The sequence below is a fragment of the Triticum aestivum genome, chromosome 1B, assembly GCF_018294505.1.
Source record: "Triticum aestivum cultivar Chinese Spring chromosome 1B, IWGSC CS RefSeq v2.1, whole genome shotgun sequence".
NCBI lineage: Eukaryota > Viridiplantae > Streptophyta > Magnoliopsida > Poales > Poaceae > Triticum > Triticum aestivum.
Window position 1 is genome coordinate 336,434,705 of NC_057795.1, and position 24,647 is coordinate 336,459,351.

At 39.8% G+C, this 24,647-nt stretch overlaps 1 protein-coding gene across 1 annotated transcript; it reads left to right on the forward strand.

Moving 5' to 3' along the window:
- The first annotated feature begins 512 nt into the window (after positions 1 to 512).
- Positions 513 to 24,331, forward strand: LOC123122514 (myosin-8). Its single transcript, XM_044542714.1, has 39 exons — positions 513 to 860; positions 2,092 to 2,220; positions 2,508 to 2,651; positions 2,944 to 3,089; positions 3,174 to 3,330; positions 3,529 to 3,587; positions 3,722 to 3,881; positions 4,344 to 4,493; positions 4,572 to 4,708; positions 4,790 to 4,936; positions 5,035 to 5,136; positions 6,350 to 6,407; positions 6,502 to 6,603; positions 7,042 to 7,079; positions 7,162 to 7,288; positions 9,767 to 9,943; positions 10,027 to 10,158; positions 11,240 to 11,349; positions 11,432 to 11,492; positions 12,103 to 12,280; positions 12,375 to 12,580; positions 13,215 to 13,334; positions 13,814 to 13,912; positions 16,341 to 16,550; positions 17,525 to 17,664; positions 17,749 to 17,857; positions 18,040 to 18,078; positions 18,165 to 18,245; positions 18,346 to 18,516; positions 18,640 to 18,789; positions 20,509 to 20,682; positions 20,890 to 21,039; positions 21,117 to 21,187; positions 21,273 to 21,372; positions 21,521 to 21,577; positions 22,506 to 22,562; positions 22,659 to 22,739; positions 23,644 to 23,729; positions 23,817 to 24,331. Exons 1-39 carry the CDS (start codon positions 858 to 860, stop codon positions 23,929 to 23,931), a joined length of 4,533 nt encoding a protein of 1,510 aa, XP_044398649.1. The 5' UTR covers positions 513 to 857; the 3' UTR covers positions 23,932 to 24,331.
- The last annotated feature ends 316 nt before the right edge of the window (positions 24,332 to 24,647 follow it).

The following is a 24,647-nucleotide window of genomic DNA, read 5'->3' on the forward strand; positions in this document are numbered from 1 at the left end:
TTAGAGTATTTATAGAGGTAGAGGTCGGTGGAGAAGCTTCCCGTGGTGCCCACTACCCACCAGGGCGCGCATGGGCCTTCTGGCGCGCCCTGGTGCCTAGTGGGCCCCATGGGCCTCCTCTGGTGCACTTCTTTGGCCCAAAAAGACACCCAGGAGGCCCACTACCCAAAAAGACACCCAGGAGGTCCACTACCCAAAAATCACCAAAAAAATCATCAAAATTTATTAGCAATTTTATATTATTTTTTGGGACTAACCTATTGACATAGTGTCCAATGCAAGTTGTTATTTTCTGCTTGTTTTTACTTTGCGGATGAATACGAGGGAATTTGCGGGTTGCATAGCATACAAGCACACGTGCGAAACATCGAACTCGGCCGGGCTGCTAGTAGACTGCTCGGTCCCCGCACGTGCCCCCCTCGACTGGTGAGGCGAAGCGAAGAAGAGGTCGAGACATGGGCCAAAAGGTTAATTAGGGGAGGATCTCCCCTCTGATTGGCTGCATTCTTCATTCGACAGTACCCCACTTTCCACGCTACTCGTACCAAAGAAGAAAAAAAAAGCCTGTCACGGCCTCAGTCGTCGTCTCGTCTCTACACCCAAACACGCCGCCTCCACCGTGCTCCGTCCACCTCGCGCGCCACCTGCTCCTCCCAGCGCGCCGCCTCCTGCTTCCCCCAGAGCTCGCCTCCCTCCCTGCTGACCCTTCCCGCCCCCACCGTCCACACGCACACCTCCCCGGTGCGCCGCCCTCCGTCAACGACGACGTCATTGACGGCAGGGCGGTGATCCAGCGGCGACGGCGACCGTGACCGCATGATCGAGCGGCGATATTGACGAGGATTTCGGCGGCACACATGGTATGTTGCTTCTGTTCTGTGCGAGCGGCGATCAGCGAATTCGAGCCCCGATCTGGATCAGTCCTGCAGGGTCCGGGATCGGGGTTCCACGGTGGTCTGGACAATCTGATAACCGTGCTTGTATGCTTCAAGAGGAAGAAGGCACCAACAGTGCATTTTCTGATACATATGTTTCATCTTATGATGGTCTGATATCACACTAGCTGCTGGTTTGGTATGAATTTTCTGGTTTTTTTGGCTGTAATAGCTTAAAAACAGAGCGAGTGGGTTCAGTGTAGAACTGAAATGCTTGAATCAGATGCAGATTGCAGTAGCTCTTACTTTAGTTTGATCCAGTCGGTAACTGATTACTGATGGGTAAGCTTCGGCCCCTGTTGGTGTTGCCCCTGCGCCCAATTGGGTAACATCTCCGTATCCTCAGTTTGTCAAATGTATTGAAGATTTGACGCATCACTTCGTCCCTTGCCCAAGTCAGCTCGAACATCACACATTGTACCTGGCACACATCCCACACACACTGGTCCTAGCTAACATTTTCCCAGGCCTCGACTGCCAGCTCAAGGATGCTCTTACATGCATCTCAATTGGCCTCCCAACTACTCCACCTTAACCCAAACTACGAGTGCCAAAAAGATGAAACAATGCGCAGCAGCCACAAAGAACTGGCATTTCGTCAACCTCAACAAGGGACAAATCCCTGAAGCTGGTTCCTACTCCACTTTGGGCAGTTGACTAGTTAAGTCTTACGAGTACAATGTCATTTAGCAGAAATGTTCTCTTTAGGACTCTACATAGGGAATTGAGCCTAATGGCACCGACATAGGGGTTATATGATATTACTGACTAGCATCACTTGAGAAAATTAGGATCTGTACTCACTTTTCTGTTCCTCGTCTTGAATCAATGTCCACCTAAATAATGGGATAATGTATAATGATGCTTTCTGAATTTTTTTTCATTTCCAATTTACGTTTTATTCTTTGATGAATGAACTTAGGTTGTGTATTTTGTAATTACTAGTTGTAACACTGACACAATGGGCTGTAGCATTTGGTATTCCATAACTGCTCGACTCTCTGTTTGTCAGTAATGTTGCTCCAGGGTTGTGATCATTCGTTGATATTTTGGCTTGTTATTATTATTATTTTCAGTTTTTCATTCAGTCAGCTAACAATGTCATTTGTTCACAATGCCATGCCCTCCTCACGCGTTTATGAATATTCAATTGTAGGCATCCATGGGCCGCTTTACAGTGGGTTCTCATGTTTGGGTCGAGGATGCTGATGTGGCTTGGATTGATGGTCTGGTGGAGGAGGTCCATGGGGATGAATTAATAATAAACTGCACTTCTGGGAAGAAGGTACTCTCAGTTTCTCGATAACTTGCATTCTTCCTTGAAAATTAGAATTTAAGAATGTGTATAAACCAAATGTGGATCATTTGTACTCATGCTACCAGGGCTATTGCATTTTTCTCCTGAAATATTTGTTAAATCTCAGTTAATCATTATTTAGCTTCCAACTGTGAATTTGCTAGTGCCAGAATCCTATGCCTGTAGCTTTTAATTGTAAGTTAATGCACTGAAAGAAATTCCTAACTAAAATCTAACATTTGTGCACTTACTCTCAAGTTTTTATCTTATTACAGGTTACTGCCAATGTGTCAAGTGTCTATCCTAAGGATGTAGAAGTAAAACGCTGTGGTGTTGAGGATATGACAAGGCTAGCTTATCTGCATGAACCAGGAGTTCTCCGGAACTTGAAGTCAAGATATGGAATGAATGAAATATACGTGCGTTGGGTGGTGCAGCATATGATTTCTTCTTATGCTATTGATATTTGATAATGCACACATTTTCTCTAGGCTGGTAGTTGAATTATCTGATGAATTTACACCTGTACAATTGTCAGTTCTTATGTTTTGTAGTCTACAAGATTCCACTTGTGTAGTTGAGTTTACCATTTAGTGTTTGTAGTTTGTACAATTATGGAACTTGGAATTTATCAACACTATTTATGTTTGACCTGCTCTAATTGTTTGTTGTTAATATGGTAACATTTAATTGATTAAACTGTTCTTCCAGACTTATACTGGGAACATATTGATAGCTGTAAATCCGTTTCAAAGACTTCCTCACCTTTATAATGATCATATGATGGAAATGTACAAAGGAGCCGAATTTGGTGAGCTGAGTCCCCATCCTTTTGCCATGGCAGACCGTGCATATAGGTGTGTTTTCAGAAAACAATGAGCTTTTGAGTTTTTTTTGTGTGCTGGAATTTGTATATATATATTAATATACCCATGGTGCAGGCTTATGATGAATTATGGTACCAGTCAAGCCATTTTGGTGAGTGGCGAAAGTGGAGCTGGTAAGACAGAAAGCACTAAAATGCTTATGCAATATCTTGCTTTTATGGGTGGCAAAGTTGAATCTGATGGAAGGTCAGTGCAACAACAAGTGCTGGAGGTGAGGCCCTCATTATTGCTCTATTTCTCTTAAACAACCATGAAATAGTGGATACGTGGATTATGGGCTATCATTTTTGACTATTTTGTAATCCATCCCTTCATTCTTCAGGACTGCATCAAATTCGTATTTCATTAATTAAAGATAATGTTATATCACTGACTTATGTTTTCCAATTTACCTGTTCGATTACCACAGTCCAATCCTGTTCTCGAGGCATTTGGAAATGCAAAAACAGTCAGGAATAATAATTCGAGGTAATTAACTAAAATGGAACTATGATTCTGTTACTTTACCTTGTTTTCCTTGATAGTGTTTGTGTATTTAGCAGAAGTTTACGTTTTTCTTCTTACAATATGGCTCTACACATTTCTTGTGCCTCATAATGCAGTCGTTTCGGCAAATTTGTTGAGCTTCAGTTTGATCAGAATGGGAAGATCTCAGGAGCTGCTATAAGGACTTACCTTTTGGAAAGATCTCGTGTCTGTCAAATATCTGACCCAGAAAGAAATTATCACTGCTTTTACATGCTATGTGCTGCACCACCAGAGGTAACATGGCCGACACGATCAAATTAATGTGTAGGATACTGTAACTGAAATGCGGAATCACTATATTTTCTAACTTTCTGCATGCCATCATAAGGGGTGCTTTTATGATATGATACCAATATGTTTCTGGATAACCTGTGTAAGAGAAAACTGCAAACTGGGTACAAACATACCATCTGTACATAATCTGTGCCATCAGAGATACCGCGTTATACACTTAGTCAGTTGAGATGCCACATTATTAAATTACTTTCTCTGTAGGAAATAGTTCTTTGCTATTAAGTTCTTCAGGCATTTAACGGCAAGCATAAATAAAATATATAATACACTGTGTTGGTATTGCCTCTTATTTGCTTTACTTGTTTTAGGGTAGCCATTATGATTTGTGCTCTTAGTTACCATTTTTATCTTGTTGGGCGAAAACTACAACTTCTGATCTGTACTCAAATACTTGTGTTTCAGGACCGTGAGAGATATAAATTGGGAGATGCCTCATTGTTTCACTATCTCAATCAGTCTAACTGCATTAAGCTTGATGGAATGGATGATTCTTCAGAATATATAGCAACCAGGAGAGCCATGGATATTGTAGGCATTAGTTCTGATGAGCAGGTAGCCCAAGGTTTTGTTTGAAACTAGCTTAGTTCATCAGAAAGGTCATCTTTGCTTAGGATTTCTGTTGCATCGCAGGATGCCATATTCAGAGTTGTAGCTGCTATTCTTCATCTGGGCAATGTGGAATTTTCAGAAGGGAGCGAAGCAGATTCTTCTGTACCCAAAGATGACAAATCCCAGTTCCATCTCCGGACAGCTGCGGAGCTTTTCATGTAATACTCCTGGTCCAGGGTTCTGTCCACAGTATTTTTCGGTCATCTTTGACATGACATGCATTTTGCAACACTCTGCAGGTGTGATGAAAAGTCTCTGGAGGAATCTTTATGTAAGCGTGTTATGGTAACACGTGGTGAGAGCATTGTAAGAAACTTGGATTCACGAGCAGCAGCTCTTAGTAGAGATGCATTGGCCAGAATGGTTTACTCCCGTTTGTTTGATTGGTAAGTTTCAAAACATTGGTGTAGAAGGTACTTGTCATGTTGCCACCTATTATGTCACTGCCATTGCCAGAACAATAACTTTCACTTCTGTTCTTTAGGCTTGTGAATAAGATCAATACTACAATAGGACAGGATCCTACTTCAAAGCTTTTGATAGGTGTGCTGGATATTTATGGATTTGAAAGTTTCAAGACAAACAGGTACTTGTATGGAATGCTTTTGCATTTGGTCCTGTTTTAGGCTCAGTTTGCGGTTGCTGAACTGTGTCGTGCTGAACTTGTTAAAATCTATTGTTGGAAAATGGCCGCAAGAATAAACATAATTTGGTTAGCCAACATAAAATATGCAAAAACCGGTTAGTCTAATAAGATTATCACATCCACCACTATGCTAAATGCAGTCTTAATCTTAATAAAACAACAAATTAGAGTAATAAAACAATAAATTAGAGTATTTGCTGCAAAGAAATATTTGTTTTATTCGTTGAGTTCCTTTCAGTCAGCAGGAACGTCATTGTATAAATATCTCATTAACTTCACTGCTTAGGTTGTACTTCAAATATCTCATTAACTTCACTGCTTAGGCTGTACTTCTGCAAAGCAGAGAAACTTGGCTTATTCCACCAAATGAGATATAGCTATTATGTTAAACGTATGCAGTGACTTATATATGCAGAATCAGAATCATAGTTAAGATTTCAAGACGGTTTTTACTGTAAAACATTACCCCTAAGAGGAAAACCTTGATGGACTAAACATTGTGTAGCTAACATTAATGAGGACATCATGTAGGCTGGAAGTTATATGCGTTCTTCTTTTTGCAGTTATATGGATGTTCTGTTGCAACTGGTAGTAGCAACACGACAACAGGGTTGCTAATATAGTATTGGCATTTTTAGAAAGATCTCATTATTGGATGGTAGCATTCACATCTTTGCATGTTGTTGCTACAAGCTGCTATATAGTCAATTGCTCAGTTGCACAGAAACATGCTGCTGCTACGAAAGATTGAGTGTGATTTTGCGATTATGCTTTGACCGGGTATCTGTATTACGAAACTGAACCAGCACTGGTTAGATTTATTGATGGCGTTTATTGGGCAAGAAAGAGCTCCCATTTGATTGCTGTAAAAAGTAGAAAATGATGTGTGTCTCGGTACAAATAGTAGACATGGCATGTGCCTCAGAGGAAACTTGTGAAAGCACGTGAACATGGAAGAAAAATAGGGAAGCGTGCTTTTGCTTTTAGGCATGAAAATACAATAGCGTAGAGATAAGTCACTATAATATCTTCAACTCGATGCTATCTGCAGAATAATTCTCTAATTAGTAATTACTACCAGTTGACATGAAACTATCTACTCATGATATGGGGGATGATACCTTCTGTATGTTGATATTTTGCTATGCCACAGTTTCGAGCAGTTCTGTATCAACTTAACTAATGAGAAGCTCCAGCAACACTTTAATCAGGTTAGGGAGTTGAGGTCTAACTGATGAAATGTTCTACTTATGTTATATTATGGTCATTAAGTTTTACACTAATTCTACAATTTTCTGTGAGCAGCATGTTTTCAAGATGGAGCAAGAAGAATATACAAAAGAAGAGATTGATTGGAGTTACATCCAGTTTGTGGACAACCAAGAGATTCTTGATCTCATTGAGAAGGTGAACTGTTAAGTATACTAGTTGTACTACTGTAGTTGTGTAGTTTCTCTCTTGCATATGGTGTTACTTGCATTTTTGCCATACTCTTGTACATGTGCATATCCCGGCCTTTTGGCCCAATAATAAATAATTTAAGGCCCAGTTGCTACAACATTTGGTGTTTGTTGCAACATATCTTCCTATTATCTATATACACTTTCCTATATTAATAGTTTGCACTTGGCACACACTAACCTCTCATTTTGACCCTTTTTTTCTATATAGAAGTAAAACCCAGAACTGGATGTGAAATTGGCTTTTGGTCAGAATTAGTAAACAGACTAGAACATCTCAGTTATATGCATATCTTGTGATTACATATAATCCATTGATCGGTTCCAATGAGGTTGAGCCATGCTATGAAATATCATGTCTGATTTCTGATTTCCTGCAATGCAGAAACCAGGGGGGATAATTGCTCTACTGGATGAGACTTGGTATGTACAAGTACTGGTGTAGGTTCCTTTTCTGTTTGATTATTATCTGATTCTTTCTAACATCCCTTATCTTATACTTCAGCATGTTGCGAAATTCAAACCATGAGACGTTCGCTGAAAAGCTATATCAAAAATTCAAGGACAATCCACACTTCAGCAGGCCAAAATTTTCACGGTCTGATTTTACTATTCATCACTATGCGGGAAATGTAAGTGTCAAATTTCTCAAGTCTGTCTTAGTGAATAGACAGTTGTGTAGAACACATGTTGGATTTTGTACTGCTGATGCATTCGTCGTAGTGAGTAGTGACAGCAAAACAGGGAATCTCAGACTATACCAGTTTGAATGAAATATAGCTCAAAATCAGTTGGAGCTCTACATAATCAAGAGCCAACAACAAATAAACATACTTCTGCCCTATAATGGGATTTGTATTTTTAAACATTGATTAAACAAGAATTTATCAAATTGAACTCCCAAAGCTTGATGTCTGCTAAAGAAAGTTTTGTGTGCTGCCCTCTGGTATATTGAGTTACATTGTTGGATTATAAAACATGGTGAATGCCAAATAACCGTCTAATTTTACACGGAGATTCGTGTGATTTTTTCTTTTTTGGGGTTTCTGTTTGTTCCTTGTTGCACGTTTTACTCCTTTCTTACTTTCTTTTATAGGTTTCCATTTTTTTTTGTTTTCCATTAGTGGAACTACAGTTGCATGTTCGTCGGCTCTGTGTGCAACTGTCGTTTCTGGTTTTTCCCATTCCTTGGTACACGTTTTACGCCTTCTTTATCATTTTTTCTACTTTTTTTTTCTGCCCAGAACTACGGTGCACGCCCGTCTGGCCGCGCAGAACTACACTTGCACGCCCGTCATCCCCACGCAACTAAAGTTGCACGTCCGCTGCCCACACGCAACTACAGTTGCACGCCCGCTGCCCACACGCAACTACTGTTGCACGCCCGCGTACAACTGAATTGCATGCGCCACACTCCACGCGCCTGGTGTTTCTTTTTTATTTTTGCTTTCTATTTTATTTCACTGTGGACACGACACCAACGCGCAGATGCAACCAATTTTTTGGTTGATTTTTTTTTTGAAAATTTCCTATCAGTTGCACACCGGCCCCTACAGGCTAGTCTACTAAGTAGGCTTCAACATGCTGAAGCCTGCCCTCCAATAAATCAAACTTTTCTACTAATACCATTCTTGCTCAGCCCATCAGACCAGCTCTCAGCCCGTGCAGTATGCCATGCCATCCACGGCTCCACACACGCACAACCGCCAGTAGGAGTGAACGCGGTGATTGAACAGGAAGCTCCAACCCTAACGAGCGGACGCGGGGCAAGCTGCAGTCGACGACTGGCGAGGCAGCGCCACTGGTTGCCCTGTCCGGTGGGGAGTGTTGCACGCCCACACGCTTGCGCCCGCGCCCGTGCACTCAGTAGTGAGCCTGGGACTGCGGCGCCCGCGCCCACACACCGACGGCCGAATCTCTAACTAGTTCATGAACTGTTAATTGACGTTCAATGCAACTTATTTGTAGATTTACAAAAATGAAGAGAAAGAATATGAATATGCACAATTTTTATATGAGTAGCTCAAGCAGTCCTCCTGTCGAACCTGAAGCTGCCCCAGTTAATTTTAAGTCAACTACTGCAAGCTTTGCAAAGGAATAATCAAAATATTTGGACAAAAGGATTAAGCAGATATTGGCTAGTTTGCTAGACAGATTTAAATGTTGATTGGAAATTTGGTAAATTTTCAAAACATTCAGATTTCTTTAGTAAATACTATATGTTCCAGGTAGTAATGTGGGAAAGTTTGAGCCTATTTGGATAAAAGGATTAGCATATAATGGCTATTTTACTAGACAGATTCAAATTTTGGTTTAAAATTTAATATTTCCATCCAGAAAAATTCCAGCAAATACTACATGTTTCTAATAGTATATTCTGGGAATTTTTGAGCTTATTTGGACAACATTGGAGGTAATGGTTGTTTTCCTTCAAAAAGGCGTTCAGTTTTCCCGCCGTTAACTTTGAGCCCACCCTCCATTTTCTTCCTAGCTTCATCATTGCTGGCCCCTTCACGTACAGTTGCACGAGGCGCACCCTGCGCGCAATTGCAAGTGCACCAACATGCGTGCAACAAGGGTTTTTCTTTTTCACCGCGTGCTGCGGGCATGACTTCTTATTTCCTATTTTTTTTTCACTTGCAACTGAAAAAAGTAAAACATAAAATACAAAAATTAATTTTAAAAACATGCTGATGTCTGCCGTCTTAGACTTAACCAAGTCTAAGTCGACTGAGCTTTAGTCACACCCTGTTTTATTATCAATCTAATGAAACTAATTTGGTGTTGTAGATGTTAATATTTTTTTAGACTTGTTCAATTTTCTACTAACAAAGCTAGAACTTCAATTAATTTGGAACAGAGGGAGTATTTGTGATAGTACGCTGACCACCTTTTCCAGTCATATATGTCTTCATCTCTTTTCGCTTGGACACCAACTATAATATAATCAATGCTGTAAAAAGAAGAACTCCCCCAAAACAATCATACAACGTAGAATCTGTACTTACACTGTGATGGATTAGTCAGTTGGGCAAGGTAGTGCCACCACATCTGAGTCTCTACAGTTGAGATTGACACGCTTATGTAATAAGAACTTTTTCCTTTTGCAGGTTACATACCAAACGGATCTATTCTTAGATAAGAACATAGATTATGCTGTCAACGAGCATCAAGATTTGTTACATGCTTCTACATCTCCATTTGTTTCAAGTCTTTTTCCTCCTTCTGAAGAATCGACTAAATCGAATAAATCCACAAAGTTCACATCAATAGGTTCGAGCTTTAAGGTAAAGAAGTCATTGCTTGTTTTATTTCAGCCTGTACTAGATTTGTTATGACAATTTATATTTTTTTATCTGTAACATAACAGCAACAATTACAAGGTTTGTTAGAAACTCTCAGCTCAACAGAACCACATTACATGCGCTGCATAAAGCCTAATAATGTTCTCAAGCCAGCAATTTTTGAGAACAGTAATGTTCTCCAGCAACTTCGATGTGGGGTAAGAAATTAATACTGTTTTTAGTTATTTACTGGAAGTATGTACTTGGATTATTTTTCTTTTCTTACTGCAGTGTACACACTGATATTTGTAGAAGGTCCAAGAGAACATTAAGACAATCTTTTTATGTATACAAGTATTCCATACCATTGGCCGACCTGGAAATGAATCAAAGGGTTACTAACTTGCAAATTTCACTAGATTGCAGTTAACTTAAATTATAGCAAAAGCAAATTACACCACTGACACAAACACCAATATTAATATAGAAATGAAAATAGACAAATGCTATGAAAGGATGTATTCTATCTAGGCAGATACCGATTAAGTAAGATTCGATCTATCAAAGCTTGTGACATGTCTCCACTCTACATTGGCACCAACTTCCTCTGTTAGTCACCCCCGCCCTTTATTGTAGCACTGCCAACTTCCTCTGTCAGTCACCATGTCCACAAAAGGCACCACAGCAGCTATGCATATATACATATACTGGTCTTGTTCCGGAAAGAATTAAAAACAAATCCCCATCGACATCACTAACAAAAGCTGGGTAGTGGCTACCATCCATCCCGAAATCTTCTATGTGGTGTAGAAGTATACATTCGGTGTAGCTGTTCTTTTCACAAACATAAATACAACTTCTATCATTGAATAGGAGGAAAGGTGGAGAACCAAGAGGAAGCATAAGCACCGACATTGGAAGAGTTGAAGGAAGGTGCAACTAACTGGCACACTATGTTGGCCAGAGCCTGGGGGAGGGAGTGGCTACCCTTGCAGCCTAGCAAGGTCGGGATTGAGGATTTTCAGCTGCTGCATTGTGTTATTGTGTGGTACATGCGGGAGAGTGGGCAGTGAGAGTTGAGGCATTACTTATTGGGAATGAGAAGTAACAGTGCACTCGCTTGGGAAGGTGGCTTAGTGCAGGCCTAGGGTTTCTGGGAGGTTGTGCTTCACAAATTTGGGCCAATTATGAAAACTTTGCTATCGACCCCCATTGGGGCCACTTTGCCAAAATTTGGGCCTTCTGCAGTTTTCTAAGAGCTAGCGTTTTGAGAGTGACGCTGTTATATTTTGTATACAGGGGGTGCTAGAGGCAATAAGAATAAGCTGTCTAGGATATCCGACAAGGCGGACTTTTGAAGAATTTGTTGATCGCTTTAGTGTTTTACGACCAGAAGTTCTTGGTTTATGGTAATTCTAAGGTGTTTTGATTCGTGTTTTCGGATTTTTTTTCTTTGTGTTTAAGCACTCTAAACTAATCCTTTATTGGCAGTTATGATGAAGTTACTGCCACAAACATGGTCCTTGAGAAAGTAAATCTCACAGGTTATCAGGTGACTACTAAGTACTGAAACAAGTGGTGGTAATGTGTCCAGTTTAATCCATATCCTGTTCCAGCTGTACAAGATTAGTCTTTCTTTGGCTTCTCAGATGTTTTCCTCTAATGTCAAGGCCGCAATTTATTTCCTATTTTCCATATTGTAAACATGCCAGTCAGATAATCAGTTTAAGTTGCATCTTGCATGGTCTATCTGTATATATGTTCGCGAACTTAACCTTTACGCGGGTTACTGCAAATGCCTAAAATAATAGAGTAGTAATATATGTTGTAGATATCATATTATTCTATCACAGAGGTTACTCTTTTGGAGCAGTGTTATTGTAGTTTCTTAGTTGAATGCAAACCAGACTTGGCCAAAGCCATTTCAGACACAGGATCTTGTGGTACTACGATAAAATTATTACCAAGCATCCCAGAAAGGTTGAATCACTGACCACAGAGTTTCATGCATATTCTGTCAATAGATCCATCAAATTTATTGGTAGGATGAACAATGCGGTATCACATCCCTATCTGCACAAATTATTTCTTCTATACTTCTAATGCTGATGTTGGTTTTAATTCCTTTTGGTTTATCCTATGGTCTGATGTCCAATCTACAGCTAGGGAAAACAAAAGTGTTTCTGCGTGCTGGCCAGATGGCTGAATTAGATGCTCGGAGGACTGAGGTCTTGAGCTATTCTGCTAGTAAAATCCAGCGAAAAGTTCGGTCGTTCCTGGCTCGCAGAAATTTCATTCAGCTGCGAATGTCTTCTGTTCAGCTTCAGGCAATGTGCAGAGGTAATTTTCCTTTGATTTATGTGGCAAATAGTATCACATTTCAGCATTTGATTTTTCTGTGGAGATAATGACTTTTGAGCTGTGATAACTGAAGGACAAATTGCAAGGCATTATTATGAAGATCTCCGTAGGAAGGCTGCTTCATTAAAAATTCAGACCTACTATCGTATGCACTTTGCAAGGAAAAACTACAAAGCTCTCTATTCTGCATCAACTACTATACAATCAGGTCTACGTGGTATGGCTGCTCGCAACGAATTCCATTCCCGTGAGCAAACAAAAGCGGCAGTGATTATTCAGGTGTGTTTTCGGGTCTCATGTTATCGTGGGTAATAAGATCTTCAGAATAGAATGGTCAAGTTTCTTTGGCTACTCAAACTCATGTAGTGCTCTTTGTAGTAAAATTTTCAGATCATAATTCTAATACGGCCTAGATATTACGGTGTTGGTTTTTCAGTATCCAAAATCTTTGTTACCTTAAGTTGTATTCGTGGCACTTGTACTCCCAACAAAACATGCATATTTAGGTGATATGTTAAATGCCACATTGGATGAACTATAACTTTGTCTAATTGGAAGTACTCTACACATTCATGCAACCACATCTTACTAATGTGAGATATTGAACGTAGTAGATGAAATAACTGTTAGCTAGTAAAATACATGAATCCTTTTTTTTCTGAATGGAAAACTGTAAAGGAGGCCCATGAATCATGGTTCTTTTGTTCATGTTAAACAAATTAAACCTTCCTGCCATTTGTCTTAATTGCCATAATATTCTCCCATTTCCAATATCTCTTCTTCAAGTGTGTATCTATCTTGGTGATATACTCAAGCCTATGCATATGTATATCTCCCTTTCTTACCATTCACTCTTAACCTCATATATGTTACACTATCTTAACTTTAATCTCAATGATTTCGTCCACCGCAGAGTTGCTGCCGTAGTGATTTAGCAAGCTCACGGTATATGGGCTTAAAGAAGGCAGCGATCACAACCCAATGTGCTTGGAGAGGAAGGGTGGCCAGAAGAGAACTTAGAAAACTTAAAATGGTAGGAAAAAATGTCCCGACTATCCTTATCTTTCATTGCCCGTTGTTATAGTATTATTTGATTCATTAGTAATGTGCCATAAGAGATCAATTATCTCTAGTGACATGCGGTGCTGTCACTGTCATTGTGAATTGCTGTTGGTCACAGGAAGTTCAAAACTTGGTCAATTCATAATGTAGCAATGCTATTTGAAAATTTGAAACGTAACCGGTGCTACTAGAACTTATAGCTTCATTAATTTATGTTGAACATTCTCCAATTGTATATTCTACCTTAGATTACCTCCTATAGATGAAAAATATCACCATGCTAGCTTAAACGTTGTTCCTAAAACCCTGTTACCTGCAAGCTCACTTAATGTCCAATATGTCCACAGCTGTCACACTTCTGGTACTCTGGAAGTCTGGATCATCAATGAGCGCATATATAAGGGTTTAATACATGCTCTATTGACATGATTTCTTCTTTATTATTTTTAGGCTGCAAAAGAAAGTGGTGCTCTGCAAGCTGCAAAGAATAAGTTAGAGAAGCAAGTTGAGGAGCTCACTTGGCGGTTGCAACTGGAGAAACGCATGAGGGTAAACTACTGGATTACTGTACTTTACTGTCTTACTATTTATGTTGCACAGGCCTATGTTTGATAAAGTATTTGCTATTATGTCATGCATACTGGATTGTTATTCTTCTCAATAAGCTATTATCAGTGTTTCCATCTCCAAATGGAAGAAACTGATGTCTTGCTATTATCTCATACATACTTTACTGTCTTACAGTACTATTTAGCCTGCTCCTCCTAGCCTTCACATTGTGCTGCCCCTCCTGGTTTCTTGGATGTGTCTGTGTGTGTGAGAAAGGAGATGCCCCGAAAGGTAAAAAGGCAGGATTATGTGAGCCAGCCTGATCTTTTCACTCTGTGTGAACACATCTCCTGTCGTTTTCCCCTCATCAATCGTGATTCTTCCACCCCACGGACAGATTGGCCGGTCCCCACCAACCGACGCGTGCGTGTGCTCACGTCCGCCTGATTAGATCGGATGGCAGCGACGAGCACCCACTCTGTAGCGCACAAGGCTGCACAGTTAAGAATTAGATTTCTTGAAAGCGTAATAGTAAATCTGCCACTAGCTTCTAATTCTATGACATGTACAATCTACAATGCTGTTGTAGCCATTTCATCTTGTCGTTCTATCGAGGTGATTTAGCTTGGCCTTCGAACTTATCCCAGTCCAGGCTGTGCATGGGCAGACTCGCTCGACGGGCCTGGCCTGAAAGCCCGGTGCCCGGGCTGGCTTGGGCCTCATTTTTCCGCCAGAAGCCATACGCGAGACCCCAAAAAAGCCTGGGAGGAGTCTTTCCCCCCCTAGAAATTAGCTATATACTAAATTATTTTATCCCAAAACGACAATTTAATATTTTCTTAATATGAAATAAGTGTTTTTCCAGGCCTTGGGCCAGGCCAGGCTTGGCACTTTCAGGTCGGGTTTTGCAAGTCCCGGCCTGGCACGGGGTATGACCAGGTTTATTCTCAAGGAGGAGGTTATTTTCAATTATGCGGCCAGGTTAGATGCAATTTGCCGAAATCAGCACAGCGGGTTGCTTTGGGAGCCTTGGCGCAGTGGTAAAGCTGCTGCCTTGTGACCATGAGGTCACGGGTTCAAGTCCTGGAAACAGCCTCTTGCAGAAATGTAGGGAAAGGCTGCGTACAATAGACCCAAAGTGGTCGGACCCTTCCCCAGACCCTGCGCAAGCGGGAGCTACATGCACTGGGGCTGCCCTTTAGGCTCTGTTTGCGGTTGCTAAACTATTCTGTGCTAAACTTATTTTATAACTGTGTTGGAAATAGACACAGAAGCAAGAAAATGGTTGTTAGACAAATGAAAGTATAAGCAAAAGTTGGTTGGAAAAGCTGGATTCAGATTATAATATCCACCTCAATGACAAATGCAGCCTTTAGACGGAATTAGGGAGGTAAATCTGCGTTTTGATAGTTGTGGGTATACTTGTGAATGCGGTATAAGTTTTGGGACCAAGAGTGCACTTCACTCTACTCAGTCAATGTGTTTTGAAAGCATAGTAAGTAAATTCTCTAGGCAATGCATCTGTTCTTCCCCAGAACTTAGAATTTCATAACTTGTGCATTTTGTTGGTGAATTTTGTTTTTTAGGTGTTGTTTTCCCCCAAACAAATGAAAATAAGTAATACTAGAAGTAAAATGTGAACAACGAGCACTTTTACAAGACGATTAAAGTTAATATGGTTCCAAGAGCATGATATACTTCATGAACAATGTTTTTAGTTTCATGCTGCATAATGATGTTTACATGGCCATATGAACCATTATTCACTTTTGCATCTAGACAAGCCTGCAGTTGCTTTAACACATGAATGCATTTGAGTAGGTGTTTGCAATTTATTAGCATCATATGTTTATTTGTGAATCGGTAAATGGACATAAGTTCCTTCCAGTCGAGCTGCATTTTTTTTATAGTGATACTTTATCATGGTCATTCTTGCGGTTCCAAATTAACAATTTTTTTTTTCAACTCCATGTGCTGCTCATATGAATTGCTTGAACACGCGAATACATTTGAATGAATGCGCGCATCATGACCATTCTCCTATTTTTGAACTGTGAATTGCTAAATGAATGTAGATCCTTTCAGTCCATTTTAGAGTCAATTGCAACTATTCTTTATAGTGATACTTTATCATAGTCAACTCTTTGCATCTGATCTGCACATCTTGGCGACTGGTAGATTTGTTCCTAGTATCGAACTCCTAATCACACTATGTCAATCGAGTAGTCCATTATAAAAGTTATAGTACCACGATATATCACAATAACTGAAAATTCACACTTAATCTAATACACAAGTAAGTTAAATTAGTGTGTAACTATGTAAAATGGATATTACTGTTGGCACAACCTAGGTCGTAATAAGCATTCAATCTAGTTTCCCTTTTAAATCATTATTTAAGTGCCTTGTGCATTTTGCTGGCCTGCAGACTGACATGGAAGAAGCCAAGACACAAGAAAATAAGAAGTTGCAACAACAGTTACAGGAATTGCAATTCCAGTCCAAGGAGACAAAAGATATATTAAGAAGGGAACAGGAAAACGCAAAAACAGCATTGGAGAAAGCTGCCTTAGTACCAGAGATCCAAATTGATACAACTCATGTTGACAAGCTTACTGCTGAAAATGAGAATCTTAAGGTGAACGTGATACTGATAGTATCATCTTTTATCTTTACTGCAGTAGTTTCATTGTGTTTCTGAGTCTGTCCACTCTGGTGGAGTCATGGCAACCTGCAAAACCATTCGCCGTGAGTGGAATGTATGATGTCAGGCCATTATATGTGCTGAGTTGATTGAAGGCAATATATGCATCACAATATGTGATGAGAGTTCAAGCACAATTAAGAGAGTGCAATGTTTCACGGCCTAACTTTAAGCATGAGCTAACTAGTTGTATGTGGTATAACGGGGATATCGATACCGACTCCCCAAGCATGACGGTTCTCTAGCTGGTAATGGTGCTGCTACCTTGACCAGTGTAGGAAACATTATCCCATGCTAATAGTGTCACTTGTTAGGTCCTAACGGATATTTTCTCTGAACTATTTTTTATGAATATATTACACATGCAAAACCATAAGTTGGAGCTAACACAATACTTTAATCATTTTTGGAAGTCATGGTATTAGGCTTGATTACCATTAATGCAAATTAACTAAGTCGCTTCAGTAGTGAAAACGAGAAACTGAGAACAAATGTATTGTCTAATTTAATTCTTTGATCTGTTAAAAGTGGTTAGACTTTGAATCCGTTCTAAAAACAGCTAATTTGTTTGGCACACTATGCAAATAATCATTTCTTCTCCAATTGTTTTTGCTGCCTCTGCATTCTTCATACACCTATATTTTAGACCAACTCGACGCCTAAGAAACTGTCCTAACTTATTTAATAATAACTAAAAAGGACCATGATGAAATACCCATCCTTATCCTGCACCATTTGCTTGAAGGAAAGTTAACTCGACAAGCGAGTAATGCTGATCAAATGTGTTCCCGAGCATTTTTTGGTCCTTACAGTAAACCTAGTGACATTATCAATTAATTTCTCCTATTCATATCTATATATTGTTATTTCAAGTGAATGACTGAAACAATTTCCTTTAATATTTTTAGACTCTGGTGATTTCTCTTGAGACAAAAATTGAAGAAACAGAACAGAAGTTTGAAGAAATGAAGAAAGCCAGAGAAGAATTGCTGAAGAAAGCTACAGATGCCGAGTCAAAGATAAATGGACTGACCAACACAATGCTAAGGTTACCTCGATCTGGATAAATCTTGTAAAGGCATTGATTTTCCAATTAGCTTACACAATTTTCTTTATATTGTGTGACCGGCAGTTTTCAAGAAAAGTTGACTAATATGGAAGCTGAAAATCAACTTCTCCGGCAGCAGGCTCTGTTGCATTCTCGCCTGAAAACAATATCTGAGAACACTCCTCCCAAATCTGTACGTGGTCTCTATGTCTAACCCTGCTTCCTTCCATCCCAACCTTGTTCATTATAGTGCATTTTTTTATTTACATGCAAGTGTTTGAACACAGACATAGGTCTGCTGGTATTTATTTTCCATTTATACGTGTTTCCATGTTTTTATTACTGACATACTTCTATTGCCTTCCACCTTTGCAGAATTCGACTAATGGCAGCCCACACTATGAGGAACAGATGGTCAGAAGAAATTATCTTATACAATATGTTAAGTCGCTTCACTGTTTGTTTCTATGTTTGAATCTAAACTGGTCATTTCTACCCAGACACCTCATGGCACTCCTCGAGCACCCAAGGATTATGGGAACTTCGCACATCCAAGGGCATCCTTTTCTGAGAGGCAGCATGTACGTTCAATTTGTTATATTTAAATGTTTAAACAACGTAGTGAAGTTATAAAAACATATACCTTATGATGATTGGTTTTGCCCTTTTATTTTTCTGCAGGATACTGTGGATGCACTTATAAACTGTGTTACTGAAAATATTGGCTTTAGCGAAGGAAAGCCAGTTGCTGCAATTACCATATACAAATGTCTTGTTCACTGGAAGATCTTTGAAACAGAAAAAACATCTGTTTTTGATAGGCTTATTCAAATTTTTGGTTCTGCGATGCAGGTATTCTCTGCTGCTTTTGATCCTATTTTTTACAATGAATTGTTTCCCAAGATTTTTGTTTCTCGTGCATCTCTACCAGTTTAACCAATCTGTTCTTAAAACATGGCATTGTCTGTATTTCAGAATCATGATAGCAATGAGGATCTTGCATACTGGCTATCGAACTCATCGACTTTATTGATTATACTACAAAAGAGCCTAAAAGCTGTTGGCTCAACCGGAACCACTCCACATAAAAGACCACAGAATCAGTCATCGTTCCTTGGGAGGATGGTATGTTCCATTTGCTTATGTACTATAGGATCAGCATATTGATCATATGGGTCGGGAAGCCCTTGAAATTTGGAGTAACCTGTGTTCTAAACTATCAATACTGATTCTGTTCTTTTTTTTAACTAATAAAATAATTTGATCACTCATGTATCTGAATGGCCCCTATTTTTCATAAAAAGGAGCATGTGAAATGACATTAGTAGATTTTTTTTTTGACATGACATTAGTAGATTTGTTGATACTACCTTCACCGTGTCATATTTGATAATTTCAGCAACATTATAATTGAAGAAAATTATCAAGATAATAGTAGGAGGGGGGTATAGTGGATGAAAGGATGGAAGGTCTTGAGTGTGTAACAAATAGTTAGTACTCCATCTGTGATTCCATGAGCGATGTTTTACATTCGTGCAGTCAAATTCTTTGAAATTTGCTCTCTGAATCTGAGAGCACTTTTTGGCCTCCTGCTTCGGCGGACTACCAATAATCCACCCCTACATCTCCTTTTTCTTATATTTCCCTTATATTGTGCATCTGCACCATGTCAATGCCATTTTCACGTCATAATAATTCAAACTTCTATGTCTGTAGCACATACAATTTGACAACGTTTCAAATCCATAATTTTTTAAATTCAAACATAACACAGGGTCCAAATGTATTAACATGATCATCCAAAACAAAATATCATTCATCTAAATTGCATCAGACACTGTCACTGCCGCCCATAACCCCCCCCCCCCCCCCCCCCCCCCCCCCGCAATCTCTGAAGCCAAGATCTGACCACGCATAACATTCACATATGACATCTTTGGATCATCATGCTCAGCTGTGCTCATCTCCATCTTGGTAAGAACCTTCTCGATCATGACCCTCAGCTCATCCTCAATAGCATGCGTTCCTCGATGACCTTTTAGCTCCATCCACCTTGCCTCCTTCTCTTGCTTCCTCCCAGCCTCCATTTCTTTCGTTGCTGAGATCACATCTTGGAGAGCATCCATGTAGGTAGCACCCTGTCCTCCTCTCTTCAACTTCTCTTTCTCTTGCTTCCTCCCTGGAGGTCTACTCATTGGGAGCTTGGAGTGCAACTTCTATCGCTCTCCTCAACATCAAGATTATGGTCCGCCGGTGTGGGATACCGCGGCAGCTGGCGGTGACGGGCAGAGGGGAGGGGCTTGCGCGTGCGCCCGCCGGGGGGGGGGGGGGGGAGCGGCGGAGGCAGTGGTTACGTCGGCTGCAGTGACCTCTGCTCACCGGCTCCGTGTCAGCCGGGTGCTGCCCTTGGTGGTGGCAACAGCAGCCTGGAGGTGGTGAGTCTGGGGTGGTACGGTGCGTGGCTTGATGGGAGGAAATTTCAGCTTGCCAAAAAAATGTTGGTATTAGGGTGTGGGGTGTCACACCCTGTATGGAGGGGGTCAAGTGAGAATATAGTGTATCACCCTAAAAACTACAGTTACTGCAAGTGGAATTGGTAGTCTGCTGGAGCAAAAAAAGTAGGCTTTTGGGAAGTTTTTAGGTATTGGGGGTGGAATTGGTAGCCTCTTGGAGATGCTACACTTTTCCCAATTAATACTTATATCTTATTTTCAATATAAATGAGCAAGACATTTTGTGCTCTGACTCTTAGCATGGCATGGCACTACTGTTTTACTTCTTCATGTGATTTGATGGTGGTCAGTACTTGATAGTTGCGCTGTTATGCTGGTGTTTTATGGTCAGGTATTTCGTTCTTCGAACATTACTGTCGATATGGATCTTGTGTGTCAAATCGAAGCCAAGTATCCTGCATTTCTTTTCAAGCAGCAACTTACAGCATTTGTGGAAGGCTTATATGGAATGATCCGTGACAATGTCAAGAAAGAATTATCTGCATTGCTCTTGCATGCTATTCAGGTACTCATGTGATCTTCGCCGGTTAATCTCATCTATTGCACATTCAGGATATGCATCTTTCTTTCACGAAGCCCCCATTATTTGTTAACTAGGCTGTCCTTTATTACATTCAAAAATTTGCTATGTTGATGCATTTGCCAAAACGTGTTTGCAATGTTTTACTATTTTACTTTTAGGGTTAATTTTTGGATTATGTTGGAACTGCAGGTCCCGAGAATTATGAAAGCCAGTATGGTAAGAGGACGTTCATTTGGGTCATCAAGTTTGAGGGGGCGTTCATTTTCAAATCAAGGTAGCTATTGGCTGGCGATAGTTGACAATTTGAATGAACTCTTGAATATCTTGCGAGAAAATTGTGTAAGTGTTTACTACTTAATATACATAAAATCCTTGCAACTAGTGAATAGTACTCTTAACATCTTCTCACATTTTAGGTCCCTGCTATTTTTATTCGGAAGATATTTACCCAGATTTTCTCATTTATGAACGCTCAACTTTTTAATAGGTAATTATCTGCTGATTCTTGCATTAGTTTGCCATTTTCTTCCCAGTGCATAAATTGGTTGTTCTGTCAATGCATTGCTCTGCAGTCTTCTTGTGCGCCATGAGTGCTGCTCTTTTAGCAATGGAGAATATGTAAAACAAGGATTGGCACAATTAGAGGTGTGGTGCGGAGAAGTGAAACCAGAGGTAATCATATGACACTGCTGCATATATTTGAGATTCTAGTACAAGTGCATTATTGGCATAATCCAGTAATGATATTGCTAACACTCAGGAAAATATAAAGATGTTCATATTTTGTTCCTGCTCCAACCTAACTGTTAAATGCTAACAGTATGCAGGATCTGCATTGCATGAACTCAGGCACATAAGGCAAGCTGTTGGCTTCTTGGTATGTTACTAGACATGTGCTTTTAGATCCACTCATTATTACTAGACCAGTTCCCACGTATTATCATTGCCTATCTTTAACTTGCATTGCCCCAAGTTGCATACGGCATATCAAATGGTGAAGCTGTTGCAAGAGCTAAAGTCTGGACATTGTTAAAGAAATGTCAAGAGATAATGTGCACATTCAATAATTATGGTCAGTGTAAAACATATTACGGATTAAATCCAGTTCATAGGTGGTCTTAGAGTCCAAGATGTTGATCCGTACCATACAAATGTACGAGTGTGATCAGTATAGTTAGTTTTCTAGGGTGTAACCCTGCTTTCTTTAGTGGGAGACAAGGAAATATATCAATGTTTCATACTTACGTACTACTCCCATTGTCTCTACTTAAATGGCGCACATGTATTTCAAGATTCAACTTTGACCATCAATTTGACCAACAAAACGTGGGTATGTCTCACAAAAGTTATACCATTCTCACATGCAGGAACAACGAGGGTACCATGTAAATAGAGACAGAGGAGTAGGCTATAGGTTGAATATTTATATTGTGTTTTCCGAAAACTGATCTAAAGTTAAGTTACCAAAGTAGTAACATTTTATAAAACTTAATAAAATTACACATTTTCCAAATCCATATTGCTACCGGAGCAATGTTTTAAGCTCATGCACCAAATTCATAATGCTACATATGGGCAGCCTAGGCCCTTTTGGTATGTCACCCTAGCCAGCAAATTGGCAATATTGTGTTATCGTATCTGCTTGATAAGGTGATGCAAAAAATGATGCGAATTTAGTTTCTTTTCCTGGCTTTCGTTGATAAACCTGATATGCCAGTAGATGCTTGTATTTTATGTTCCATGTCTTGCATGGAGTTTGACATGAATGCTAAATAGTCAATGCACATATTTTTGTTGTTATGCAGGTCATATTCAAGAAGTTCAGGATTTCATATGATGAGATAGTCAATGATCTCTGCCCAGTGAGTTATTTCCCTCCCTCTGTGTGTTGGGGGATGCGCATGTCACATATGCAGGAACAAATAATTAGACATTGCATTTTCTATGTTATTATGCAGGTGCTAAGTGTCCAGCAGCTCTACAAAATATGCACTCAGTACTGGGATGACAAATATAACACAGAGAGTGTATCTGAAGAAGTAAGTGGAGAAAGTCCAATCCTGTCGTGTAAATGATAATCATGAAAGCTGGTCTTCTTTGTCTACTGAATGTGATGCAGTTATTTACTCCGTATTACAAAATAGTTCCACATTGTTTCCTCTGTTCATCCAGCTTTTCATATCCATTCCCTACATTGTAAAGCACCCCAAAGCCCAAACAGCTGAAATTTCCACTCTGTACTCAAAATTAGATAACCAAACTGAGCACAACCTGCACATGCTTTTTGCTATGCTCGGAGAGTGTGATAGTCAGGTTAAATTTGCCTTCATTGTGAGCAGCACATACCTAAAACACAATATACATCTATAATTCTCGCAGTTCCAAGTTAACAACCTTGGTTTATACCAGTCTGTGATTTTGAAAATTAGTCAAATATATCAGCCCAAAAAATTCTACCTTATATGCAGCTTGGATGGACTCCCTCCAATTTTCACTTTATTAGGTGTATCTTGGTCTAGCACACCTGTAGGGGGGGGGGGGGGGGTCACGGAAGCCATTAATTGTAGAGGAAAATGGCCATGGTGTTATTGTCTACGAAATACGAGAGAGAATAATTAGTATGCATGTTAACCATAAATGATGATTGGGGTCAAAAGAGGGAAGCAATCTTAATCTACGTGCAAGCCTTATATTTTGAAAGAAGATTGAAAACGCAGTATGCCTTTATATAAGCAACATTCATGCAAACCTATCGAGGTGCCGTTTCAAAAGTTTGTATTGCTATGAAGTGCCACTTCAAAGTTCTGAATATATCCAATATCACTCCAAAAGCGCTTGTACATTTTCGTGTTGTTATCCTGGTTTCAAACTTTTAATCGACTTCTCATCCATCTATATGACATTGGGTAGGCCGGGGCTTATTGATTTGCTTCTTGATTGTAGGTTCTTGACGAAATGAGAACTTTGGTGACAGAGGAATCGGGCCATAATGCTTCAGAGGGCACCTTTTTACTGGATGATGAAATAAGGTACATGTGTTTTTTTTTACAATGCCGGGCATACTTTCAAGGATATGCTAAACACTGGGCTTTTGGGTTTTGTTTGTTTGCTTGCAGCATGCCGATATCACTCGAGGAGATAGCAGATTCCATGGATGTTAAGGAATTTCAAAACGTGGCCCCACCATCAGAACTCGTCGCAATGTCTGCCTTCCAATTCTTGAAAAGTTGACAGGGCCCTCTCCCAATTCTTGAAAAGCTGGTCGAGCCCTCCAAGATGCGGTCTGTTCATTCCCTTGGACATATTCTGCTGAACTGCGCCAGTAGATCTCTGTATTCTTCCTATCAATGTTGTAAATTCAACCTAGGGTTTCCCTTCTGCCCTGCAGTCCTGTTGTGCCATGTAAATCATCATTCTTTCCTAGATAGGTTGGTCTTTTCTCCCAATCTTTTGTTGGTTGGGTTGGGTTGGGAATAATGTCTTCACCCTCCCAAATCCATGTCACAAAAAGAGTGGAATTATTCATTCTTTGTAGCATATGGAACAATGAGCAACACTTATACCATGTCTATCCATATTTTATCACATTTGATGTGAATAACTGTATAGTTAAACATTTTTTTTCAATTCATCCTTGTGTTGTGAATGTCTGTATTTCTTATAATTTCGGAAATTGTCACTTCACTTTTTTGTGGATATTTTTCTGCGGCCCGAGGGGTATTTTTGGAGGAAGCTGAGGGACAAAATCTAGTTCTTACCTATGCCTTAGACACCTTACAAGTATCATGATAAATGTAGTGGCCTTTTCTTATCTATGCAAATCCGTATTAGTTAATTGCACAAAACCACAACTTCACCTAGGATAAACAGAATTTTGCATGCAGTGCGTCTGAAAAGAGTTGTAGTATTGTTTTACCATTTTGCGGGCACAAACAGAACATGACGAT

Coding starts and splice junctions, on each gene's coding strand:
- LOC123122514 (XM_044542714.1), top strand. Junction 6,408..6,501: donor TCCAGCAACACTTTAATCAG/GTTAGGGAGTTG, acceptor TTCTGTGAGCAG/CATGTTTTCAAGATGGAGCA. Junction 22,740..23,643: donor CAGAGAGTGTATCTGAAGAA/GTAAGTGGAGAA, acceptor TCTTGATTGTAG/GTTCTTGACGAAATGAGAAC.